Source organism: Ciconia boyciana, chromosome 2 (genome assembly GCF_034638445.1).
Source record: "Ciconia boyciana chromosome 2, ASM3463844v1, whole genome shotgun sequence".
NCBI classification, from domain to species: Eukaryota; Metazoa; Chordata; class Aves; order Ciconiiformes; family Ciconiidae; genus Ciconia; species Ciconia boyciana.
In genome coordinates this window covers 48,630,270-48,656,377 of record NC_132935.1, presented here as the reverse complement: position 1 = coordinate 48,656,377, position 26,108 = coordinate 48,630,270, and the positions used below count along the sequence as shown (strand labels likewise).

Genomic DNA, 26,108 nt, shown 5'->3' with positions numbered 1-26,108 from the left:
GTGGAGTAGTAGAAGGACTCTTTAGCAAAAGTTACATTCATAAATCCAGTATAACAACAGCACTGTCAGAGGGCTTCATGCAAGCAGCTCTAGAGGTCTGTAAACGTATGATGCATAGGTACTGCTTCCAAGGTGATTTCCAAGGTATCCATTTCAGTGCTTTTTTCTCCCTGCACAATCACCTTTACTGACTTCTTACTGGCCTGTCTCACTTTTGCTTGGAGGTTGCTCTCCAAGGACACAGTTTCTTGAGGAGGGCATTCCACAGAGCTTAGCATCTCCTGGCAGCACTTTGGATAGCTTTGAAAGCATTCGAAAGTATCACTGCACTTTTCACGGGGGAAATAAGAACATTCTTCCACAATTGGCAGAGAATTACGGCTGGATTCATTTTTGCCCTTAAATGTTCTCAGGCTGGTGTTCAAAGTTGATCTGCAGTTCTGTGGTGCCTTGACACAAAACCAACTCCTGATGCATAACTGCTGAAGAACTGTGAAATCTTTGGCGATGGTGTTTCGGAAATTGGGCTTCAGGAGGAGATAGATAACTGGATTGTAGAGTGTGGAGGACTTTGCAAAGACAGCTGGCACAGCAAAGGCTAATGGAGGAATCTTATCTATTGATCCAAAAGCTGCCCACATGGCAATGATGGCATAAGGGCTCCAGGCAGCAAAAAATCCAATGCACACAGCAACACTCAGCTTGCAGAGAAAAGGAAAAAACAGTGAGTTAAAAAATTGCATGCATGAGAAAAGTAGCCACCAAAATAGTATATGCATAAAAATATCACTTGATTGAACTCCCTTGTTAAAAGTCTCCCCAACTCTTCCATCATACCTCAACTGCTCTCCAAATGCATATTTTTCTAGCAACTTAATTCTGCCTGACACTTACTTCTATCTGAAACTTTCAGAGTTAAAATGTATCAGCTCCTACATTTCTCTTCCTCTTCACTAAAGTGCCATGAAAACTCTTTTTAGACCCAAAAGGAAGCCAACCTAAAGAAAAAGATACCATTCTGTGGAAACGCTTGTCTGGATTGCAAAGGCATTCCTATCTACTGTCTAATTCATGAGTAATACTGGTTTTCCTGGCTACAGAATGTCTTCCATAATTCTACTGTTGGTGCTCAACTGGAGCCACACACAGGCATCTGGCAGCAGAAAACTGGGTTAATCCTGAAGGTGAATCAAATCAATGAATTTAAGTTAACTCCTACTGCACAATTGTTTGTCCTAATAAACTCTATGAAGAAAGCTTTGATAGGCCTTTTAAAAAAAAAAAAAAAAACAAAAAACCCACCAAACACCAAACAAAAACAACCTTTTTTTGTACAAATTATCACGGACATATATAAAATGCAAGAATAAATATCAGATCTGCAATAAACATAAAGCTCGAGAAATCTAAAGTAAAGTGTAAGCATCAGCAGGTATAGGAAGACTAACCTGCTGGGCACCATTCTAAGCACTGTTTATAACTGAAATGCACATATATTTTAAAGACAGAAACAAGAATATTCATGCTCTTGAAGAAGCTTCACAAGTCCATTCTTGCCAAAAGTATGTATTTCCAAATAAGGTAGACAGTAGAGAATCCATTCAATTTAGAGTAGTATTGGATCCCAGGGACAGAAAAAAATACATAAGGAAAGTACTTTTGTTTTCGGCTGCTAGTTGTGCCACCTGCCTGAGCTGCCCTCTGCAAGTGGGAGTACAGAGCTGCTAACTAGCTCAGTTAACTGCAAATCCACTACTTTTCTCAGTGAGGCTCTGGCTATAGATTCAAGGTTGCAAAAATTGCAAGGTTTTTTATTAAGAGAGATGACATTGTTCTGTTCAGAGTGAGAATGAAAGAGGCCCGGAGCACTAACACCAGAGGAACACACATTAGACTCTTTTAAGTCATAGAGAGCTCCTCCAAATGCTATTATTTTCTCCCTAGGTTTAATAGTCTCACAAATTTTTTTTTTGCAAGAAGAAATGCATGGTGATTGCCAAGAAATATATACCATGAGTTTTATGAGGAACGTCTGTGGCATTTAACTGTTTTTTCTATTAGGCTAAAATCTGTTTATGAATTTGCGTATGTCTCTAGAAAGCCATCCACTATAATAACAGTGGCACAGGAGAAATTTCCCATTTGTGCGCAATAACCATTTAGAGCTCTAACCTGTTAGAGCTCACATGAATTCCAAAGTTGAAGTCATTTGACAGAATTGAGAAACAAGGTATTTTGCCAGAATGAGACTAGTTAAGAAATGATGAAGAGGCAAATCCACAAGATGGGGTGAACTTAGTTTTTCTCTTTGTTTCCATAGCATTCTATTTCTTTACATCAGCTGGAGGTCTGGCTCTATCTGTGGATATGCTGGTGCCATATGCATGGGTTTTGTAATCCTCAACTGTCTGTGGCCAGTATTCAAGACTGAAACTAATAGCAGTCTCTGTGGCAAGTAATATGCCTTGCCCTTTAGAATCACATTAAGAAGAAATGGACATTAGAATCAATTGGTGCATTTCCCAGATGGTTTATTTATGGTAGCAATTAATCTTTGGGATTGCGATAGGCTTTACATTGTTCCTATGAAAAGACATTTGGCACATATTTTCAAGGAGCTCTCAGCCAGCTTCCCAAACTGCATCAATGCCATTTCTAGAGCAAGGAGGGGATTAATCTTGCATAACTTGAGCTATCCAAAAACTTATATGCTAAATCTAAGCCATTCTAGGTTCTTTATAATGTCAAAGGAAAGAGAGACATACCTCTTGAAAGTAATTGATATCATTCAAAAATCTATAGATGTGATATAGATTTATCACGTCTAGATAAAATAGATGTGACGGATTGCTCTCAGGTCTTTGTCACTGAAAATTTTGAGGATGTACTTAAGACAACTAACTTTTAGTGGAGCACAATGAGGCACAAGGAACCCCCTTTGAGATATTGAAGCATATCAACTGTACATATACGTACGTGAATGTAGAAAGATACTTTCTTATTATTATTCATATTGTCATGCCACATATTGAGAAGTCTGGAGTTTAATACAACAGAGCTCAAAAGGACTTAACACTCTCTGCCTATGGTAAGAAGTTTCAAGCCAGGTGCTTGATGAAGTACCTCCATCTCCTTAAGATCAACAAAATGACCAACATGGTTCCAAGAAGACAGGTATGAGGAGAGAGCTAACCAGTGATGCCAAACAAGATGGCAAACAGCATCAAGATTTTCATATGCACAACAAAAGAGGAGAATTTTAATGAGGCAGATATGGGGCAACTGTGTGAATATTCACAAGAAATTCACCAAAGGGCCAAAACAAAGGACAGGTTTGCATTTTTGTGGGCAAATAAGAACAACAGCAAAACTGCATAAGGACAACAAATGGGGGAACATTGCATGGGCACACTATGCTTTCAAAGACAGGTACTTTGGTACGCATTCTTGGAGACATGGTGTATTTGTATAACCGTATCTTAGCTACCTCTGAAATACTACACATGCAAGTTGCAGTGGTCAGTTTTCCTAAAATGATCAGAAAAAGATTATTGAATATACACTGTTCCAGTGAAAACAGAGGCAACGAAGCATAACGAGTTATCCATAATAAGGGATTTCAATTACCTGCATATAAACTGGTCAAAGATAATAACAGAAAAGTTTTGAAAGCAAAATAATCTTTTCCACAAGTTCTTTCACTGTAGGGGACATAGTACTTGTGAGTGAATATTCCTTTTTTCCTGCTGGTTCATATTTCAACTTTGCTGATGATTTCCAAAAAAGTTTCTTAATTCATTGCACAGTATAGTGGCCGAAGGTTACCTAAAAATGTAAGTAGCAGGATAGAAACAAAGCAACATCGGTTCCGTAATTCAAGCCTCCATAACCAACTATAATTCTGTGAATACGTCAGAAAAAAAACTTTACTTCTGGCTCAGGTAGGTTATTTCCAATGATGAGTTCCAAAACCGTTGTTCAGAATAATTGATCTGTACATTTGTTCTTTTATTTCATTTCATTAACTCACAAAGGCCACACATCAACTATGTACACCAAGGAGAACTGTTCATAAGTGAATATGACTTTAACACTATGAGATGGGTGAACTACCCCATTTCACTGTGTGATTGATTCAATTATCTTTATGCTGTACTTGAGGGACAGATGTCAGTTCTGGCCTTGGATTTCCTCCTGTGAAGGTGATACCACCTGAGGCAGCAGTCACCTGTGCATCACTACACAATGAGACCCATGGAGGACAACAGGCATGCTGGACTACAGCCGAGCCTTTTCATAATTTCACTCTAGACTTGAGCCCAGCACCTCTCATTAAAGCAAAGAAGAGACATATTGCCTAATTGTAGCCTCAGCCTATAATACACAGCTGCTAAAATTGCAGTAACAGACAGCAAACGGAGCCTGTACAGAACACAAGGAAATCCAGCATAAAGTTGTGTGGCTGATTAAGGAACAATGTGACGATGTGACTTAGAAAAATATGTGCAGGCCTCATATAAAGGCATAAAAAAATTTAGTTGTTATGGAAACTATTCCAAAAGGCACTAAGTGACTCATTACAGTTTGTAGCAAGTACAATCAAAGGTTTGCCATCCAAAATCCCTTAGTGTTAATAGGAAGATGATTTTAATGAACTATAATGGACTCTCTGTGATGTCTTTATTTTATCATGGAAATAGAGAGAAAAACAGCTTCAGCTCTATGAAAAACAGCTTCAGCTCTATCTTTTCATAACTGCACATATCCATGGAAATTTCTAACATTTTTTCTTATCAAAGTGACCATCAAGTGTCCCGTTGTTCCTCTGCAATAGTATGAATAAAAGGCAATGCCTTCTTCCCACATCTTGCAAGCCAGACTTTTATTTTAATTATTTGTATTTCCATGCTAAGAATCCCTACAGTCCTGTCCCTCATACAGGGACGTAAGAAAAATACTATCACAGGGTACATAGTGTTCCCTACACACCCAGCACCCATTCTGACTGAGAAGTTTGACATAACTCATGTAGTTTGCCAAGTATAATTCATTACATAAAATGTAAAAATTCATATAAATGTAGTCATATAGCATTATAATAATTTCCCATGGTAAGGCAAGAAGTGATTCATCCTTGCTGTGTCTCTTAGCCTAGACAGGAGTGTATCGTAGCTTGTGAACCATATGATTTGGCATAGGAATTTTCAAAAATCTTTTTAAACTTTGCCCTTGTGTGTAGGCAAATCCTATATACAAAAACCTTCTTAAAACTATTTCCTGGAGAAGCAAATAAACACAATTACAAATGAAAAAAATTTCTTCGTGTCTGTAAATCAAGCACAAGGATACTGTTCACATACCAAATATAATGGCAGGTGACACTGCTCAGAAATTTACAGGCAAAAATCTCTGGGGGAATTACGATTGAGCTGGAACATGGGGAAAACATTATGGTTTATAAGAAGAGCTTCACAGCAAAGAACACAAGTTACAGAGGATATTTTTACATTACAGGTAAATAGAAAAAGAAAATAGGTGTTCTACACTTGCAGCATTAAGTCATCTTTGTAGTTAGATTTTCAGCTGATGTATGTCAGTTCAGTCATGCAGACTGGAACAAGCCCTGGCTGTTGGCACAAGCTAAGGATCTGATTCAACTATTTCAAATTAGATGTTTACTGGAGTACATATTGAATAAGACGGCATGAATTCAGTTTGTTGACAGGTTTAAGTAAATGATGCTTTACAGGACTGAACCACTGGTGAGAATATGCCTGATGCAATGACACTCAGCCAGTCACCCAGGCACAAAGAGGCAGCAGTACCTTGGTGTCAGTGTACCAGAAACAAAGTCATGTTACTTGTTCCCATGAAACAAGTGGAAACTATGCACATGTACAAATCTTTCACAGCTTCCCTCTTAGGATTACAGTAAGTTTCTTTAGTAAGAACACACAATGCTTGGAAAAGATACTGGCTTAAAGTAAGTGAAAAACAGATCTTATCAAATAATCTATTTTGAGAACTACTTGAAAAACATGAACCACTTGATGTTTTTCATTCAAAAAATTATTATGACAGAAATATCTTATTTGAATCCTTGTTGTCTGACTTCTATATGCCTAACTTGTGGAGCTATTTTGCCCCATGTTTTCAATAGAAAATGACGCATTTCCACATGCAAAAGTATATATGCATTTGTGTACATGCATACTAAAATTATGCATACATATCTTGTAACTGTACATGCAAAATCCCCTGGAGTATCTAAACTTGTTAAAAAACAACAACAACAAAATGCCTTTTTCTCATGCATCTCTAATCATGCTCGCAAAGGAATGTGTATTTTTGCATGTCCAGTCCAGACTTCTCAATCTGTCCATCAAGTTTATAAAAATTACAACTAGAAACACAAGACACCAACCATGCTTGATACATTCAACAAATGGAATTCTGAAACTACTCATGTTTTTCCACCGGCCATCAGGGAAAGTATTTGTCACTTCCAATATGCTTCCAAATAACAATGTCTTCCGGCCTATGGAGAACTACCAATGTCTAGAAACAGATTTCCAGCTTTGCGCTTCTACTGTACAGGAACCAACACAGAATGCACCAGTCATTCTCCTCATTTTTTTGGTCTCATCTTTCCCTTAACACAATCACCAAGGTAATTTGCATTAAACTACCCATATTGTAAAGCATTACTCATTATAATTGAGAGAAAGTACATGAAGAATGAGAGCACATGCATTACAAAAAGTCTATTTGTCTATACATTTAATAACTGGTGTGAAGCATTATTTCAAAGTTATGTTCTGGGCAGGATTATAGCAACTCAGTTTGGCTGAAAGGATTTTAAAAGCCTTGTAGGTAGTCCTAGTATGAATTGGTCAGCCATGTTCAAAAAACCCAAACATATCATATGCCTCAACAGTATTTTCTAAAAGTGAACCAACATGTAAGCGTCTGGTCCTCAGTGCTGCAAGTCTGAATCATCACTCATCTTTCTCAGAACGATTCCCCCAGTCGGGTCCAGTTTGTTCTGGCCAGTATAAACAGATGCAAAGCATGCTTACTGCAAAAGGGGCATCAGTAGTGTCACCTCAAGCCTCATGCATTTTTGCATCCTGAGGAATTATCTTGGCAGGCTGGACTACTTGCATTAGATAACATGAAATCTAGAAATGTTGTGAATCATAGGAGTTTTCAAAATAATAATTTCAGCCCAAACTGCAGCCCACTACTCCAGATTTAATCAGAAGCCAGAAGTCTCACTGGGCAAATTCATGTCCTTAGTAAGGCAAACAGATTTGACATCACAGACACTGAACAGAGGAATTAAGATTGACAATCACTAGAACATGTTAAGATCCTGTTAAGCATGGTATAAAAGCATCAGCATGAGAAAAGTCAATCTAATCTTTCATCGTCATTCATTCAGTACCAGACTGCACCAAAAGGAGTATTGCAGGCTTGGGGACAGGATGGGGCACTGTCATGGCAGGGGGGGCAACAGGCCAAGGGGCTGCCTGACACTGGCAGTTCTCTTGCTGGAAAAATGAAGGTGTTATCACTCATTTTTCTACTTAAACTACGCAGACATAAAGGTTTCTCCTGCATGGTGCTACTCAGCCAGGAGTGGCTTGCAAAGAAAAATTAACCCCCAGAACCTCTTCCCAGCACTCCAGCCGTGTTAAAAAGGGACTCCATCTAACAACTAACACACAGTACCCGGAGGTGTATCCTGGACATGAAGACTGGGTTTTATAGTCTCACTGGCTAAACTGCTAAATAAAATAAGATCAGGGACCACTGCCTGGATCTAGCACAGACTAGTCACCTCCACACTGCATAGTGTTGGGTCCTGGGTCTCACCAGCATTCTCTTGTGGTGTCTTGGTGGGCTTAAGACACAATTATTGGGTGTTCAGTGTACTTTTTTTCAGTTCAAAGTCATTTTATTGCATGAAAGAGAGTATTTGTTGCATGCCCTAGGAAGGGGTGTTAGAATCATGTGCAGATGCTGCTGGGATAATACTAGCAGACTGTACAAGAAGGAACTGGTACAAGACAAATGTGCCACAGTCTTGTCCATATCACCTTTTAGAAACAGTCCTTGGTTTGCCCTATCCCCTGGCCTATGCCCAGGCATGGGTAAAAACCACACTAGGGAGTATGCTAACAGCTAAGCAAGAGGGCAATCATTGGGCCAGTGCTTGTGATCCTTGGCCTTCTTTTCTTTGCAGGTACAGAAACTACCACCATTTCCTGCTACAACTCTTCAGATTCGTCTGCTTTTATCTGCTGCCTTTTGCTTCTTAATTTGATAAGAAGACATTTGGGTTCCCAGTTTTCTTGATCTGCACTCCTACAGCATCTAACAATACCAGCTCCACTGCATTCTAGTGACATTTGTTTCCACAACAAAATAAATTTCATATACTCTAAAATTCAAGGAAACAGATATGTACCTTACACCTGTGATACTAGGCTGCCCTAAGGATTCAAACTAGTTTACAGCAACCAGTATTTCAAATAACAAGTGAAGATTTCAATATAGGTAAAAAATTATGAATGTTAAGATATTAGGAGTCATTGCTGATCATTTTCTTACCTTGTCATAGCCCAGCATGGAGCTATAACTGCAAACTTCTAACAGATGCCATGTTTAGATAACAGTATAATAACTACATAGTGGGCTTGCTTTTTAATTATAAAATATATAAATACTGAGTTATCTATATAACTGCCATGTAGTGTATAATTTCAGCAAGCTTTAATGGAGACCATGTAGATGCTTTAGATCATTCAGTCCTTAGCACCTACAGCTCAGCACATTTTAGCACCTGCCTACAATTTCAGACTTGACAGCTGACAGTGTGTCAATTATCTGCAAATTCCACTAAATCAGTACGAGCTGCAGATCTTCAACCAGCCTCAAGAACTCTTGCTGAGGTCTCCAAATATAATGCTGTAGCTTCAATGTAACAGCCAACGTCTATGTTTAAAAATTTCATCTACAGAAGAGTAATATTGTCCAGAAATGTGCACAGAATTTGAGAATATATATGAGAGTTGTGTAATATTTTTTTGCACTACACTTTACCCTCACTGTAATGAACTCCCTTAGGACTTGGATGAATGTTTGCTATAGCAATACGTTCACTATAGCAAAGAAGATCTAGCAAATTCTTCTGTCTAGATAATAAACTGACTGAAAAATATTCACTTTCAACTGATCATTATATACCTGTATGGAGACTACAACGTTATTGCTTAAGATTGTCAGGATTATCAAGAATATCAGTAAGGAGGAGCAATGTACAGAAGGCATGGAAAGGAGAGTTTCTGGTCAAGTTTAAGAAAGACACTTTTGAGTTAGGCTATGGGCTTATAAAACCCTATGCCTCTACGAAGAACAGAATGATTGTAGCCTTTAGGCACGGACGAGGTAAACCTGCATGCTGTCAGAGCCAGTCCATCCAACACGCCTGAGGCCAATGCTAGAACAGGCAGGGAAGTGGCATTTCAGTGTGTCCTGGTTTCGGCTGGGATAGAGTTAATTTTCTTCCTAGTAGCTGGTATAGTGCGGTGCTTTGGATTTTAGTATGAGAATGATGTTGATAACACGCTGATGTTTTGGTTGTCGCTAAGCGGTATTTACATTGGTCAAGGACCTTTCTTTTTTTCCCTCCCCAGCTTCCCATGCTCTGCCAGGTGCCCAAGAAATGGGAGGGGGCACAGCCAGGACAGTTGATCCAAACTGACCAAAGGGCTATTCCATACCATATGATGTCATGCCCAGTATATAAACTGGCGGAGTTGGCCGGGGGGTTGCGATCGCTGCTCGGGGACTGGCTGGGCGTCGGTCGGCGGGTGGTGAGCGGTTGTATAATTTTATGTTATTTTATTAATTTTTTTTTCCTTTTCTTTCCCTCCCTTGGGTTTTGTTCCTCTTTCTCTCTCTCATTGTATTCCTTCTCATTATAATTCATTATTATTATTATTATTATTATTATTTTGTTCCAATTATTAAACTGTTCTTATCTCAACCCACGAGTTTTCTTACTTTTGCTCTTCCGATTCTCTCCCCCATCCCACCAGGGGGGAGTGAGCGAGCGGCTGCGTGGTGCTTAGCTGCCGGCTGGGGCTAAGCCACGACACAGTGTATTCAGCGTCTTGCATGTCTGGACTTGAAGTATCTCTTATGTACAACAGAGAGCCTTGCTGGCATATGGATGTTCCTAGTACAAAATTATTAATAAAGGATACTTCACTGTAATAATAAAGAGAGTTTAGAATAGAAAGTTAGAAGTACATTTTCTGCTTCTTAAGAAATATATTGCAAATGTTTTTGAATAGGAAGTCTTGATCATTAATGAATTAGAAGAATCAAGCCTTCCTGAGACGATGTCGTTTAAATGGAGAGAACTGCATGTTTGCCTTCCTGTGAATCATACATGGTCCATCATTTGCCTCTTCTGTAGAACCTTTTGCTTACTTTGGCAGCCAAATTCATTCTTGTCTGCAAAACAGAAAAGAATATTTGCAGCAAGTGCTTAACTTTTCTCAATTTATTTATGCGATATGCTTACTGCAGCACAGCCTTAAATGATTCTCAGTTCCCAGAGGCTGCAAAGAAGGAGAAATGGGCTCTCAGAAGGTAATTAGATAAGGCTATGACAAAGCCAATAAAATGATACTTTCTTCTTTCCTTTCACTTTTAAAGGAATTGCTATGGGTGAAGCTATTCTGCTGAGAATAGAAAGTTTTTCCTACAAATTGTTTCTGTCAGGGTAAATGCAACTATTTTCAAAATCTGTGAGACTTAGTCCAAATACATGCTTATAAGCAGCAAATTAACTCCACTGATTTTTTATCCCTCAAGGGACTATTACAACCTCTACTTTGTTTTTCTGCAAAATAAGTCAGTGAGCCAATACATTGCTAAAATAGAGAAAGAAGTAAAAGAAATAAGAAATTCACAAGCTAAGCTTTGAAAATTCATGTCATGAATTTTACTCCTTCCTTCATTCCACAAAGCACAAAAGAGTAAAAAAAAAGTAAAAGCAGTAAACTACTGCTAAAGTACCATGGTTCAGAAAAAAACACCTGATTCATATTGGTGTCTGCTCTAAAACAAGTCAATAGGCCTCTTTCAGATGATTACTCTGTTCTCAAGACCTTGGAACAGACCTTTGGCAGCATTTTTTTAACCAATCTGGCATTATTTTGTTCATTTAGTCTTTTGTACATACTTAGAGACAGCATCTCACTGTATCTGCTCAGCTTAATGGTGCTGAGTTGTGCAAGATAAAGGTAATTCTTCTTCAACTGTCTTACTAAAATATGGCAAAAAATATTTTTAATGCTATCTAATTGCTACTGCCCAAAATTTTTTGGTAGCTGTCTATTTCTTTTAAAGTGAGTCCTATGATTAGCGCACAGCTTACAAAAAGTATGCATAAATGGATATGCCCTCTGCTGTACTCAGGCGCTACTACATATTGCCTGTAGCTCTAAATAGAAACAATGCTCTAATGTAGCATAAACATTTTATTTAAAATGTGTACATCAACTATGTGTCTTCAGTGCAGTCCATTCTCCTTGCATCATGGACTACCTTGGTTGTCATGTAGACAGGATCATTATAAGCATCCCGATTAATGAAATATTTACTAAACTAAACACAATCTCCGCTTGTCCTGCCCTAGGGCCACCTAAAGCATATGGGTAAGGAAGACCTAGGCTTCCTCAGAGGAGCAATGCCAGTGCTAGATTTAGGGCCAGATTTCCTCATGGGGATTTACACCTACAGAGCATATTCAAAGCTGGTTTCTGCCCTTCCTTGTATCCTCAGCACAACTTTTTCTATGTCTCATGATTTGCAAAAGCAAAGTTTTGTTCTCAGTCAGCATCCACAGGTACACATGCATCACACATGGGGCAAAATCCCAGTGAGCCTCAATGATCCATGGTAGCCAACCTGTCCCAGGAGTGCCCAGCACTCACCCCTCTCTGCTGAAGTGTCAGGGCAGTTCCTAAATTTCACTGAGGATCTTACCAGTGTATCTTAGGCCAGAAGCCTGCACAAACAGCTATCATCGAAGCTTTATTCTCAGAAACCAAGGAGCACCCAGTGCAATTATGAAAGTTGGGAATGAAGCCTTCTCATTGATCTGAGTTACAGATGATAGTGGAGAACATAAACATATCATTAGTGTTCCCATCGCTTGATAGTTTTACCTCTTTTATTTTGATACTACGGTTTCACTCTCCTTTTTGAAGGCCATAAGAGGCCACCATTTTTTGTTTTAGTGTCCTCCTAGGACACCAGGGAGCTGTGCACCCCACAGCAAGATCTAATAAACAGTGTGACATAGAGAAACCACTGCTTCTCCAAAGTTTCTGAGAAGCACAGTCACTACAGTAATGTCTGAATAGGACAGAGGATGCTACCTTTCTGAGCCAACTATCTCAGTTGGCAAGGAGCATGATGAAGCTCTTCATCACCTAAGATCTGCTAGTTCATCCACCACTATATGCCAAGATGCTGCCGGTCCCCCACAGTGGCTCACAAAGATGAAGACAGGTTCCTACAAATCACCTGTCCCTTCTGCTTACTGAATTTATGTTAGAGTCAGGTAACATGGACCCCAAACTCAGCCTCTGTGTCCTTGAAGACTGCAAGACTCACACACCTGATCTCATGGACTAGCCTCTGGCATAGCTCATCTAGCTCTTTCTTCAAAAGCCTGCAAGAGCAGAAGCCTTTATTAGAAAACTGCAGACTGTCTCTCTATGCAAACTTTGCTGAGTATTCAGATCACCATAAGTACCATACCAAAGCCTGGAGACAGAAATATGCAAGAGGCAGAGGCTAATGGGCTAAGCACCAGGCAAAGCAAGACTGGTTCCTGAATTTGAGTCTTGCAGCTAATTAGGACTACACTGGTGGCCTTAGTTTGGTAGTTTAATCTTGCTCCAGCTCTCATTGGTAAGGGAAATATTGGCCATAATTTCCCATCTTGCAGAGTTTTACTGTACATAGAAATCATGAAACTAGCCAGCTAAACACTCTGCAGACTGGTATTTTACTGAGCTGTAAAGCCAAGGCATATTGCAATTGTATCTTGCAAAATATTCCAAAGCAATGACGGCAAAGTCTGAAAAGCAACAGACAAGAACAACCGATGCTATTATTCCTACACCGGGAGGAAAGGAATTAAAATGGTATGCATCAGGCTGTAACAGAAGTCTGATTAACTTGGGATGACTAGAGGCTATCTCACACCCTTGATCTGTCCTCTTTTTCCTTCGTAAACCTTTTCCAGATTTAAAAAAAAATAATTGTATTTTTGCCCAAGATGCCTGGCAACTCCATAGGACCTGTACTTCTGGAAAGCCTAGGATGTAGTGGTTATCATTATAAATGAACTAGTCAAATGAGACCACACAAAAATGAAGGCAACTTTACTGAAAGGTCTAAAGCATTATGGAAGAGGTTTTTTTATCTGAGCCATGCTCACATAAGAATCTAAAAGCACTTCTTCTTTCACTTTTCACTATTATAAATGTTTACACTGCACAAAATTAAAAGCCAACCATAAATGTGATCATCTGTATTACAGTAACAGAATCTCAATTTCATATTCTCCCCAAATGAAATGTCTGTATTCTTCCATAGCAAGCCTTGACAGTAAGACATATTCAATGTGTTCTTTATCGGTCAACCAGATTCTCTCACACTTGCCAAAAAGCCGATTGCCTCCACCTCAAATCAATAAATACTATACAGTCAATAGTCTAAGTAATGTAACTGTAACTTTGGCATTGACTGCTTGTGTCTTCATGCAGATTCTCTCCCTTCACACACATTTAGAAACAGCACACAGACCACTAATCTCCAAATGGCTTTGAAATGCCTGTTGCTGATGTCAAATGCCAAATCACAATGTTGCTGTGCCTTACTACATTGGTTTTGGCTGGGATAGAGTTAATTTTCTTCACAGTAGCTACTATGGGGCTATGCTTTGGATTTGTGCTGAAAACAGCACTGATAATACAGAGATGTTTTAGTTGTTGCTAAGCAGTGCTTATACTAAATCAAAGAGCTTTCAGCTTCCCATGCTCTGCCAGGTGCACAAGAAGCTGGGAGGGGACACAGCTGGGACAGCTGACCCCAAGTGACCAAAGGGCTATTCCGTACCATATGACGTCATGCTCAGCATATAAAGCTGGGGGAAGAAGAAGGAAGGGGGGGGACATTCGGAGTGATGGCGTTTGTCTTCCCAAGTCACCGTTACGCGTGATGGAGCCCTGCTTTCCTGGAGATGGTCGATGGGAAGTAGTGCCCATGGGAAGTAGTGAATGAATTCCTTGCTTTGCTTTGCTTGCGTGCGTGGCTTTTGCTTTCCCTATTAAACTGTCTTTATCTCAACCCATGAGTTTTCTCACTTCTACCCTTCCGATTCTCTCCCCCATCCCACCGGGGGTGGGGGGGGAGTGAGCGAGCAGCTGTGTAGGGCTTAGTCACCAGCTGGGTTTAAATCACGACACTTAGAACTAAAGCATCTCTTTAAGGTGGACAAAATCAAGAAAGGCATTGAACAGCTGTAATTCTTCTTTCACTTCAGGAGTAGATTTACCTATTACAATGAATTATTTAGATTTAGGATCTGGTATTCTAAACTGCAGGTCTTTTTTGAAGAGTAACCTTTATCCAGTTTGATTTCCGTTATATTTCCTATTATGCTCAGAGATCTTCCCACCTGTAATTAGCCACAGATTTCAAGACTGCTTGTACCAGTGGATATACAATACTTCCAGTTTCAGAGCAGTGTGACATCCTCCATTAATATTGGTGGTAAAATTTCTATTAATTTAACAAAAACTAATTTAATGAGGAAAAAAAAACCCAAGCACTATGTCCATGCATTGTAGAAACCCAATTTAAAACCAATTAACCTCCATGGTGTGTAGATTTGTGTTGTTTCTCTGGAAATCATTGCATTCGATGCTAAGAACAAAATCAGTTTCTTCAATAAACAATATTAGAAGAGAGATGTGAATCATTCAACCTTCTCCTTTCCAGCCAAATGATACCTCAGTGTTTTAAATCAGGTACTTCAGAGGTATCACAAATTACAGCCACAAAGAAATACAAGTTGAGTACTCGGAGTTTCGTCCAAGGTCATACATGAAGTCTGAATCAGAACAAAAACTGAACACAATCTCCCAGGCCAAAGGCTTACCCCTCATGATTTCAATTGAATGGATGGCAGACAATTCAGAGATGGTATTTGGACAAATATTTGATGAGACATGAAGTTACACTCATGGTGGTTTTGCTCCTGCAACGTCTAGGGGGAACTAGGATGTGTTTCTGAAATGGCTTAATCCCAAGGAACTCCTGGAGAAGAGGCAATTTTCTACATCTCTACTTGCATTCATGATATTTATCTGTCTTATCTATATGCTCAGAGCATATTTTCTCCAGAACCTGGCAAACCCATGCACCTGTGAAGAGATAACATGAGAACAATAGTGTCCTCTGTATGCATTATAATTGATTTTTATGGCACTATATAATAACAAAAGCAGTATCAGTAGTTAGCCAGCCTTGCAAATTCACAAGCACAAAAGCACTAATAGCACTATACAGCTCCCATTACATTTTCTAAAAGTCTTGCTATTGTAATTCTAAAATAGCACAGAAAAAAGCACTACAGACAGATCTTTTAACATGGGAAGTAGATTAGTTATAGCGAATGTTATCTGTGTTTTATCGTTCTTTTTTTATAAAAATATTCAATTACTAATAAACAAATAGGCTAAAGTGGACCTAAATTGAATGCTATGGACCGGTTACGTTAATACAGTTTAGGAAAGAGATAGCAACTTAGTGTGCAGGGCAGTACAGATTAAAGCAAACTGCAGGAACTTGGGAAACCTTTACGCTTACAGAGGAACCTGTGGCATTTTCTTGGAGCCTTGAGGCATAGGCAGCTGCTAAGCAAGAGCTTCCATAATCATACTTCTGGGCTTAGCTGGATTCTTAAGTGTCTAAGTCCCACTTTAAGTGCCCAAGTCATTTTCCAGATTTAGCTTTTCAAGACTGAAGCAATGTCCAAGCACTGCTGGATCAGACGGTAAAGGCACAGGTCAAACCGGACCAGGACTCCTAAATTACAGTGACCTCCTGTCAGACGCAGGATGGAAAAGGCCGGAGGAAGAATGGGCTATAAACTGTCTCTATTTTGACAGGTGCTACAAGGTAGGCTGTATTGCAGCTCAAATCCAGCAGGAAGAATTACAGTTCGATAAATAATTATTCCAAGTACACCACAAAATTTACATATTTAGGGAGGATTGTTTTAGCAGAGTTTCTTAAGAAAAAAAAAAATTCTCGTCTCTCCTCTCTGCTTTTATGAGTTTGACTTAAACCATCCTCTTAGCAGATATCTCCAAGGGATTATCATGTATAACTAGTCGCTGTTTGTATTATTATTATTATTCCAGGGTGAGATTCTCTACAGATAAGCAGTCTCAGAGTAACTCAAAAAGTTTACAATCTAACAGTGAAGATCAGAGCAATTTTGAGGGGAAAAAATCAGGGAATAAAAAGAAGAAATACTTGTCAGTACATGATAAGCAGTTCTGCTAGTGTGCCAGCAGCCCAACCAGTATCAACCTCTATGATATACCAGCGTGACTTTTTGTGTTAACATCACAAAGAAAATTTTGAAGGAGATACTGTTTTCATTTTGCCAATGTTTATTAGAAGGAGCTCATAAGAATGGGAAGTAGCATCGAACATGCATGCACATTTCTGAGTGTTGTGAGCATACAGTGTAACCAGCATCTTGATCTCACTGAACAGGAGTACAGAAATCAGTTAGGATAAACTATGAAGAATCTTAGAAGTTAATTAAAGAGTTAAAGGATAGTATCCTGTAGTCAAATGAAAGACTTAAGAAAATGAATGTCTACTGAATATCCAGGAGTGGGGCAGGAATACACTTAAGAGCTTTAGTTGGGAAATGTTCCATCTAAGAGTTATTACAATGAAGGAGTAGGTAAGACATGGACGTAACTCTTTAGTTCTTAAACTGCTTGGATTGAGGAAGATATTTGGGTTACAAGACCATGCAGTATACAGGAGGATGGTGTTTCCCACGGTGGTCAAAACCAAGATACTCAAAGGGAGAGACAGGGCAAATTAAGATGTCTTGTGCAACTACACTGCACTTCCACAACAAGTACTGCAACCACAGGTTTAATTTTACTGTATAAGCTAGTGAAGCACAAATCTTCAGAGGTTTTGGTTCAAAAAGTATTTACAGAAATATACTTTTCTGTGACTTTTGTCCTGTATATATTGTCAGTTATACACAAGAGAATTTGATCTCTACGCTACTATTTAAAATCTTTAATGACATAAAGCTTAAGCCTGGATCTCCTCAGATGCCTGTAGCTGGGCAAACAGAATTCACTCACTCAAAACTAGACTGGCTTTCATGAGCAATGGTTCAAGAGCATGAGACCCAAACTCACTTCTACATCATGCTCCAATTTTTAACCTTCCTTTTGATCAAAAGTCTGAAATCTTAATTCTCACAAGTAATGAAGCTCTGTGAGCTTAATTATCACCCTCCAGAAACGACACAGCTACTATTTGTATGTTTAGCAACTTATTGCCATGCAGCGAATCTGCACAAGACAGTAATGTTGTCTGAAATGAAAATGCAGTAAGGACCAATTTTCTTTTCCATCTTTATTCCCTCCTCAGAAACTTTCTTGGTCCTTAAATGGTGCTGCCCAGCTGTGCCAAAAACAGCTTGCCGAAGACTAAATTTCAAATACCTTGACAGTAATGGTTTGCGCGTTGCTCATCCTGGCAGGGCCGGAGACGTGTTGTTTCACCGCTTTCTTGGATTCTTTCACAGTTACCAGAATAAGAGAGTAGGAAGTGACAATTATTCCGCAAGGGAGAATAAAACAGAAGACAAAGAGGACTACGGTGTAAGACATGTCTACGGCATTTACATTGGTGGAACGCCAGTCAATGCAGCAGGCTGTGCCATAGGGCTCAGCTCCGTATTCTCCCCAGTGAGCTAGGGGAGAACACGCAAAAATTGCTGCGTAAGTCCAAGCACAGGCTATCAAGATTTGTCCATGTTCTCTCCTGAACCTGTTCCCTGGAAGACACAAAACAAGATTGTCATGGTTGCCGTGTCTGCATGGAGTTTCCCATACGCAGGCGGCTGAGCAAGGTAATTAAGAAGGATAATTTTAATAGGTGTTCAAAATATTATAGCATATTGAAGGTTTGTAAGAATAGGGCATGGTTCACAACAATTTGCAAAAAAATTAGGTAGCTGAATTCTGTGATACATGTAGGATACTTAGCACAACATAAATCTGTATGAATAAATCTCTATCAAAATGTAGCAATAAAGTCTGAAAAAATTAGTTTATTCAGGCCAGCCTTGCTTTCAGATCAGAACTCTTATTCCATGTTTCCAAATTATCACCCGGACTTAAAGAGCTTAAAAGTAATCGATTGCATATATCTAGCCCTGTAGCTAATTATCAATGATCACAGAAATAAGAATTGTTTGACTGGATGTAAAAGATCTCTTCTATAAAAATACTCTCTAGGATATGCAACCCAGAAATGGTGGTCTATGTTCACATGAAAAATTGAGTAATTTAAGACAGAAACATTAGCTTACCATAAGCTGGAAAACAAATTTTGAGGCAGCATACAGTGCTCAGTAATGTTGGTGTTGTGAGACTGCAGATCCCAAACAGCACCCCACAAAATGCATAGAACAAGCAAATCTGTTTCCCATACAGCCACCTGGCAAATAACCAAGAAAGTTAATTCTTAGATGCTATCCTTCTTTCTTAAATGTAATACTAAATAATAGAAATACATTTACAGTTGTAGCCTTAAAAATTCAATAAAACTGCATGATTAAATTATTTGTTGGTCAATGATCAACTACAAAAGATATTCTCATTTGAAAAACTTACAGCCAGTGAAGTAATCATGTCCTGCTTTATTTTTATGATTTACTTTTAAACCTTTTTATTTTTATAAAACAAAGCAGGATATCTTAATGAAAATCATTCTGAAAAGAAAAATCAAAATGCTTGTCACTAGTAGGCCTAGGTCATAAAATAATACAACTTATTACTATTTCTGCTAACTTTATGTATATTTTAAAAATTAGTTTTCAGCAAAATCAACAGATTCTCTTGTGAAGGTTCTCCAGAAGAACAAAAATTTGATCTGAATCATTATATCTCCTCCCTTTCTATTCAGACACTGGCAGTATTTGCAGTAGCAGTTATCAAAAGCCCTATTCTAGATTTTGAAGACATCATCTCCATTAGTCAATATATTTAGCAATATTTTAACACAGAAAGTAATGTGGTAAAAACTGAGTAATTACTGGATATCTTTCTCTTATTTTTTGAGATTATGATTTGGGAAGCCAAATCAGCACTGCATATTCACATCTGTACGGTTGTGGGACATTCTGCAACAACTGGGATAGACCAAAATGTTACAAATACCATCCTATCCCAAACCATGCAGAACAGCTCCTGACAACCAGTTCTGATCTTCCTTCATGTTTTCTATCTAGTTCCCTTCTCTCAAACACTTTCATACTGCCTGGGTTGCACAAATACTATCTGAGGTCTAGTAATGAGTCTCCTAAGCCTCCCAAACTTTTAAAGATCACAAAAAATAGATCTTGCACAATGATATGAGGTTTAATTCATGTGGAAAAAGAGGAGAGAAGTGGGGAAGGAAGGAAGAAGTTCTAAATTCAGAGTGTTGGCCTAAAAATTAATCCAGAACATTACATTTCTATGCATCATCACTACCACGATTTTTGGAGATCACAAGTAAATTCAGAGTTTTCTTTTCATGGTACCAAATTTCACTGTCCAACTCAAAAAAAAATTAAGCATTTCACCATCACTTGAATAATACTACCCACAAAGAATAAAAGCAGTAGGAAGTGGATGTTTGGAAAAAAATCTTCTCAGCCCTGCAGAAATCAAAAAGATAGTGACCTCAAATAGACATGAACGCTAATTAACACCAGCAGTCCACAAAGCTGCTGTTACAGAGCATACTTCTCTCAATCCCTCTAATTAATTCCCACTTTTATGGCAAGCAAAGTGACAGGGTAATTCAGTCTTCATCACTGACACAGACCTCCAGAGCCTGCAGAGAATGTTAAATACTGCATGCATAGTGAACAAACCTGTGTGAAAGGCTGGAGGTTACAGCTAGAGGGTACAATGTCAGAGTCATACCAAGGTCACTGATGGCAAGGTTAATAATGAAGTATTCTGCTGGTTTCAACAAATTCTTTTTCTTGTAGGAGACATATAGGAGAATACTGTTCCCACACAAGGAGCATATTCCTGCAGAGAAACACACAATATGAAGAAAAATTTACTTTCAGCAATCCTTTTCTTTTTTTCCTGCACAAGAATAATGTGTTATCATCATAGCTAGCATTTATCAGATAAACTTGTCTCTTTTTTATATTTGTGGTTTTCTCACCTTTATATTTCAATTAAAAAAAAAATTATCATTTTTCCTGATATCTTCCTGTTTTGTCCATCAAATTATCTACAAAGATCTAATGAATAATTTTATCCATTAAATTAACTGACCTGCCAAAAAAACATTTTTCCTGTAGGAAGCTGGCATTAATTAAGCCAGAGACAATATCCATCTGGCACTGCACACATTTTCCCAGTTCCAGGTCTAGAGCTCTGCATTCACTAACCCTTCTTCCTTTCTCTTTGAGGCATTTTTCTCAGAGGTGCCTGTTATAGTTCCTAGTAATAATAGGCAATATAGCAAGAATGTTGAATTATGCATGAAAGAGAAAAATGTAGTTAAGTACTGTCTCTCCTGTGTGTAGATAGAACTATTTTCTCTGGGAATGCCGCTTTTACTATGAGACCTGCCAAGAAACTTAAGAAGGCCGCAAGCAGTCTAGTAGAAGACAAGCAATTTGCTCTCTACCTTTAAACTAACAGGATCAAAATCTATGATGGACACACAAAGTTAGATAAGAGTTAGGTGACCATCAGTTTAGAAGGTCAGACAACAGGCAAAAACCCAGAGTTTTAGGCAGCCTTTTATAGACACACAAGAACACTTTCAAACATAAAAGCTTCAGAGGGCCATGAACACGAGCATGCGTGATGAATGGGAGGGTCCCTTAACTAATGCCATGTGAAATCAAGGTGTTGAAGCGAGACCAAGAGCTTTTGTGGACCTCACTGCCTGTTCCTGTATACCTTTGGAAAAAGCAACACTTTACCTATAGTATCTAGGTAAATATTGATATAGAAATTGAGGTTAACAATTAGAGACACATAGACAACAATTAGGTAACAAATAGAGACCACAAACCAACATTGGCTTTGGATTATACACATAAGAGAATACGCCTAATTTAATCATACTCTCATAGGAAAAAAAAAAACCCATAATTTTCCGAAATGTTCTACTGATTATGATATTTTCTCATTAGGAAATGGCAGATTAGCAAGTAATGTTAGACACTGATACTAAATTTCTTTTCATCACCGATCTCCTTAAGCCCATTTAAGATATTTGTAATTTAAAATCTTCTGGAGAGAGAAAAGATTTATCCTTGAATTCTGCTCCTGCAAATGTGCAACAATTTTGTTCCAAACATTTTTCCTCCAAGACTTCAAAAATAAAACAATGAAAACACAGTAAAAGGCAATATTTTTGTTTAAAATTATTATTTCCATTTTCTTTCCACATTTTAATATTTTTCAATGTTTCAATTACAGTTCAATCTGATTATCACTTGGTATCTCTAAAAGGAACATTATCTAAGCAGAATCAGGCTGGCTGAGGTCAAGGAGCACAGATCATCAGACTATCAGGATGTGCTCTCTCACTGTTCCTACTGTAACATTAATTATAACCAGAACACAAAAATTGTAGCCACATCAGAGGTATCAGGTGTACCAAATATCTTCAGTGGCTATGTTACAGGAGAGTCAATCATCACACTTTTCCTTAGCAAAAACTGTATTTTATTTTTTGCTTTTATTTCCCATGGTGTCTGTTCTTGTCTGGATTACCAGCTCGAGTCCATATACAGCATTTTAGCATGCACCAACTGACATCGTAGTCACTTTGGGATCTAGTTGACTGTATGGTCAAAGCCATGCCTGTTCACATACATTTCCATTGTGAAATTCCTGGAGGGAGAGATGGGAAGAGGTTTTATCTAAAACAATTTTGTTTCCTTTTTAAGCATATAATTTTTCTTTCAAATATTATGTGCAACTTTTACAAAATATCACTTACTGGAAACCTCTTTTCCATGTTTCCCATTCCTCCTCATATTAGCAAACACTGGAATAAACTGCTTAGTGAGTTCATGGAAAGTTTTTCAGAGGAGGCTCGACAAATTTTGGTCAGGAATGGTATAAGGGGTCAGCAAATGCACTAAATGCTCTATCAGGATCACTCCAAGCTCCATTTTCTATGGCCTTGTGAACATACTGCATCAGTTTTCTAAGCAGGGCTCTTCAACAGCTTTGGCACGACTGACAGAGTAGATACTGAAGATATATCCTGAAAAGAGACTCAGTGATCTGAGCATGGTTGATTATCACGGGATCCAGAAAGAGAAAGTTAAAAAGGAAGTTATGCGGCAACACTATGCTGTATGACTAGCTGAACAAAGGGAGAGGAGAACATGGGACAGACATAGATGAAATTTTCAGTATTTTATCAGCAGTGTTGTCTGATAAAATACTGAAAGTGAGATTTACCTCTTTACTTTAAAGAGGTCTGCATCTTATTTGTTGTTAATAATACATAGAAAACACCAAAACCAAAAATAAAGCTACAACAGAAAATTTCAAGTCCATCTGACAGGAGAAAAACAGCATGAGGTTTCTGACGAGAAATTACTTGATTGTTAGATGAACCAGCTCTGCAAATTTGGGAGTCTCTAAACTGATATGCATTGTCCAGCCGGGCTGTAAGTCTCCTCTCAAACTCAGCTATCCGTATACAGCTACACTCCAAAAGAAATAGGCCTATGTTAATTTAAATTTTTCAATCAAAATATTGAAAAAACATGTTAATCTTTGAAGCCATTAGGATGCCAATATTCATTGACAGTCAATGGGGATAAAAGACACAGGTTCACTCTTTGTTGGTGCTATATCTATTTTGCAATAATCCCACACTTCAGGGCTAGTATTAGTTGCCTTGGGGAAGGAAAATTCCAAGGAGGATTTTTTTTCCTGTTAGAGTATTCATTTGGCTTCTAAATTTTTGTTTTTCACCATCTTCTGAAGCACCAGACATCAGCCATGCCTACTGACTGAACTTAGCCAGGGTGGCCATTGCTCTCCTGGATGTCTGGGTTGCCTTTCCTGGCCGCTGGCTCATGGTTACACTGACCAGTACCTTTAGGATTGGATCTGGATTTTTCTCCTCAGTCAGTCCAGGACAACGGAGGATCAATTTGCCTCCTCTTTAACAGCATAGCCACCTCCCCAGAAACCTCACTTTCTAAGGCAGTGACTGGATGTTGGACATAAACCTGATCTTTCCAGCACCTTTCCTGGACACATTATAATAGTGGCTTTTGGTATTTTACCTCAGGCATTATGAGGAGTCAGGATATGTTGTTCTATGGTTTGCAATGATGTATTGAAGAGATGCTTTCCTGTTTAGACTTAACAATGATCATGCGGATGCCAGGAACTGCCAGGGCCTAAAAAACTAGCGTTCTTGTCCAGCTTTATATTCCTAATACTGAATAAAGTTTTTGTACCTAATATAAATCACAGGTTAAAAACCTTTTACTGATTTTACCTTATGCTTTTTTCCTCTTTTTTATGAATATAGAGAAGTTCATCTGTGTCAGAAACAAACTTGACTTTTACAGTCAAGTCTCCTTACCACATCAAATATGACCAAAGCTCTATAAAAAATCACACGTACCATGAAATCACACTTACCAAATACCATATAACATATTCCAACAACAATATCAGCTGATTCTGTTATTTTGGACTGGAATGTTGAGTTCCCAAAAGATGGCCCCATCTGAAAAACAAAACAGGACATGGTATTAGAAATTGGTATTAGAAATTAGAAACATGGTATTAGAAATTCAGTATCCAAGCAGACACCTGTGAGCTCTCTGCAAGGCTATAAGCTGCTTGATGGGGAAAGGACAGGGAGAATTTTATTTTATTTTATTTTATGAAATAATAATTAATTTATCTGAATGGAGGATGCAAAGAGGATGGAGCCAGGCTCTTTTCAGTGGTGCCCAGTGCTAGGACAAGAGGCAATGGGCACAAATGGAAACACAGGAGGTTCCCTCTGAACATCAGGAAACTTTTTCACTGTGAGGGTGACCAAGCACTGGCACAGGTTGCTTGGGGAGCCTGTGGAGTCTCCATCCTTAGAGATATTAAAAAGAAACATCTTGACATGGTCCTGGGCAACTGGGTCCAGGTGGCCCTGCTTGAGGAGGGCAGTTGGACCAGAAGACCTCCAGAAGTCCCTTCCAACCTCAACCATTCTGTAATTCTGTGTAATTTACAGATGAAATCATGGCCTAGAACTGATGCTGAGGTAAACCATTTTCTATTAATTGGAGGGACTTATCTAAATATGAGAATGTCACACTACAAATGCAATTGGTGAACAAGGGTCCATTAAATTTTGGAAACCTGACTTGGCTTAATAAGGTTTGTTCCAGGATATTAGTCATCATCATTTTACAACAACCAGAGGAACCAAGGTGAGAAATCTTAACAACAAGGAGTACAGAACTGCAAATATAAACCTAAAATAAAGAAAAAAAAACCCCGCCACCACGACCCCCCCCCCAAAAAAAAAGAGAAATGTAGGAAGAGCATCAGAATAACTAATAAGTAGAGACAAAAATGTATGAGATATGTGTATGTATGCACTTAATTCTAAAACTTATTTATACTATTTAACTCGTAACTTTACATAGGGGTGAGCCAAATAAATTCTCTCTTTTTTTCTGCCTTCCACAAGCATTCCATTTTTATTTCCCATCCCTGCCCTCCACCTTTCTGAATCTGTCTCATTGAGTGTATTTGTAAACCCATGTATAGAAACTGGTGCTTCTCCAGCCCAGAAATTCATGAAGTATATGAGAAAGTAAAGGCCTAAATGTAACTTAACAGCCCTTCCTTTACTGTATCGCTCCTGACAATTCCCTTAAACTACAACAGATTGAACTCTCTCAAATTTCAGGAAGTGGGTTATTAAATTTAAAAGAGTCTGTGTTTCAGGTATGCTATGTGTCAACTCTGAACGTAACTACATGTGTTAGTATAAAGTCTTCAGCAAGGAGACATACTGTGTGACAAATCAAGTCAATGGGATATTGCTCAGGTTTTCCTAGCAAAATCCTTTGTGAAGAGAGTTACACTAATGAAAAAGAGCTTCTGTCAACTGTCTTCATGTTGGTCTGAGACACATACTGGCATAACTCAGGAAAATGCCAGAGTTACCACTTACTCTGCCATTCCTGTATTCAAGGAGCCTGCTATGGGACCAGCCCTGTGACACAGTCCAGACCTTACTGCCCTTGTGGATGAGTGCAGGATCAAAGTGAGGACACTAACATGTGATAAAATTGCAATACACCTGCTAGAGCCAAACCCAGATATGTAGATGCTCTCACATACAGGGTTTAACACATCTTACAATTTACGGGCAAAGACCTCAGGTGGAGCTGTTTTCTAGCACGGTCAGAAAGAAAGAAGTCTAGCAAAGGCTAATCTTTTTCTTTGTTTGTTTTTCCTCCTCTCACAGATGGTGTTGCTGTATTGCCTTAACCAGTATTAGAGAGATTATCTGGAGCTGTTCTTGGCAAACTGAAGGTACCACAAAAATATGATGACAAAAGCTCAGCAAAATCCTCCAGATATATTCACAGGCCTTTGCCTCGGATAATGGTAAATACATTTCCACTGCTGGTCATTTCTCATTTTCTCTTTGCTTCCACTGAG

At 38.6% G+C, this 26,108-nt stretch overlaps 1 protein-coding gene across 1 annotated transcript; it reads right to left on the bottom strand.

The window, feature by feature from the left end:
• LOC140646927 (opsin-5-like) lies at window positions 1–24,156 on the bottom strand. The gene is made up of 5 exons (XM_072851286.1): window positions 24,069–24,156; window positions 20,291–20,453; window positions 18,740–18,867; window positions 17,868–18,202; window positions 1–701 (listed from the first exon to the last, which is right to left on the bottom strand). Exons 1-5 carry the CDS (start codon window positions 24,154–24,156, stop codon window positions 90–92), a joined length of 1,326 nt encoding a protein of 441 aa, XP_072707387.1. The 3' UTR covers window positions 1–89.
• Window positions 24,157–26,108: the final 1,952 nt, after the last annotated feature.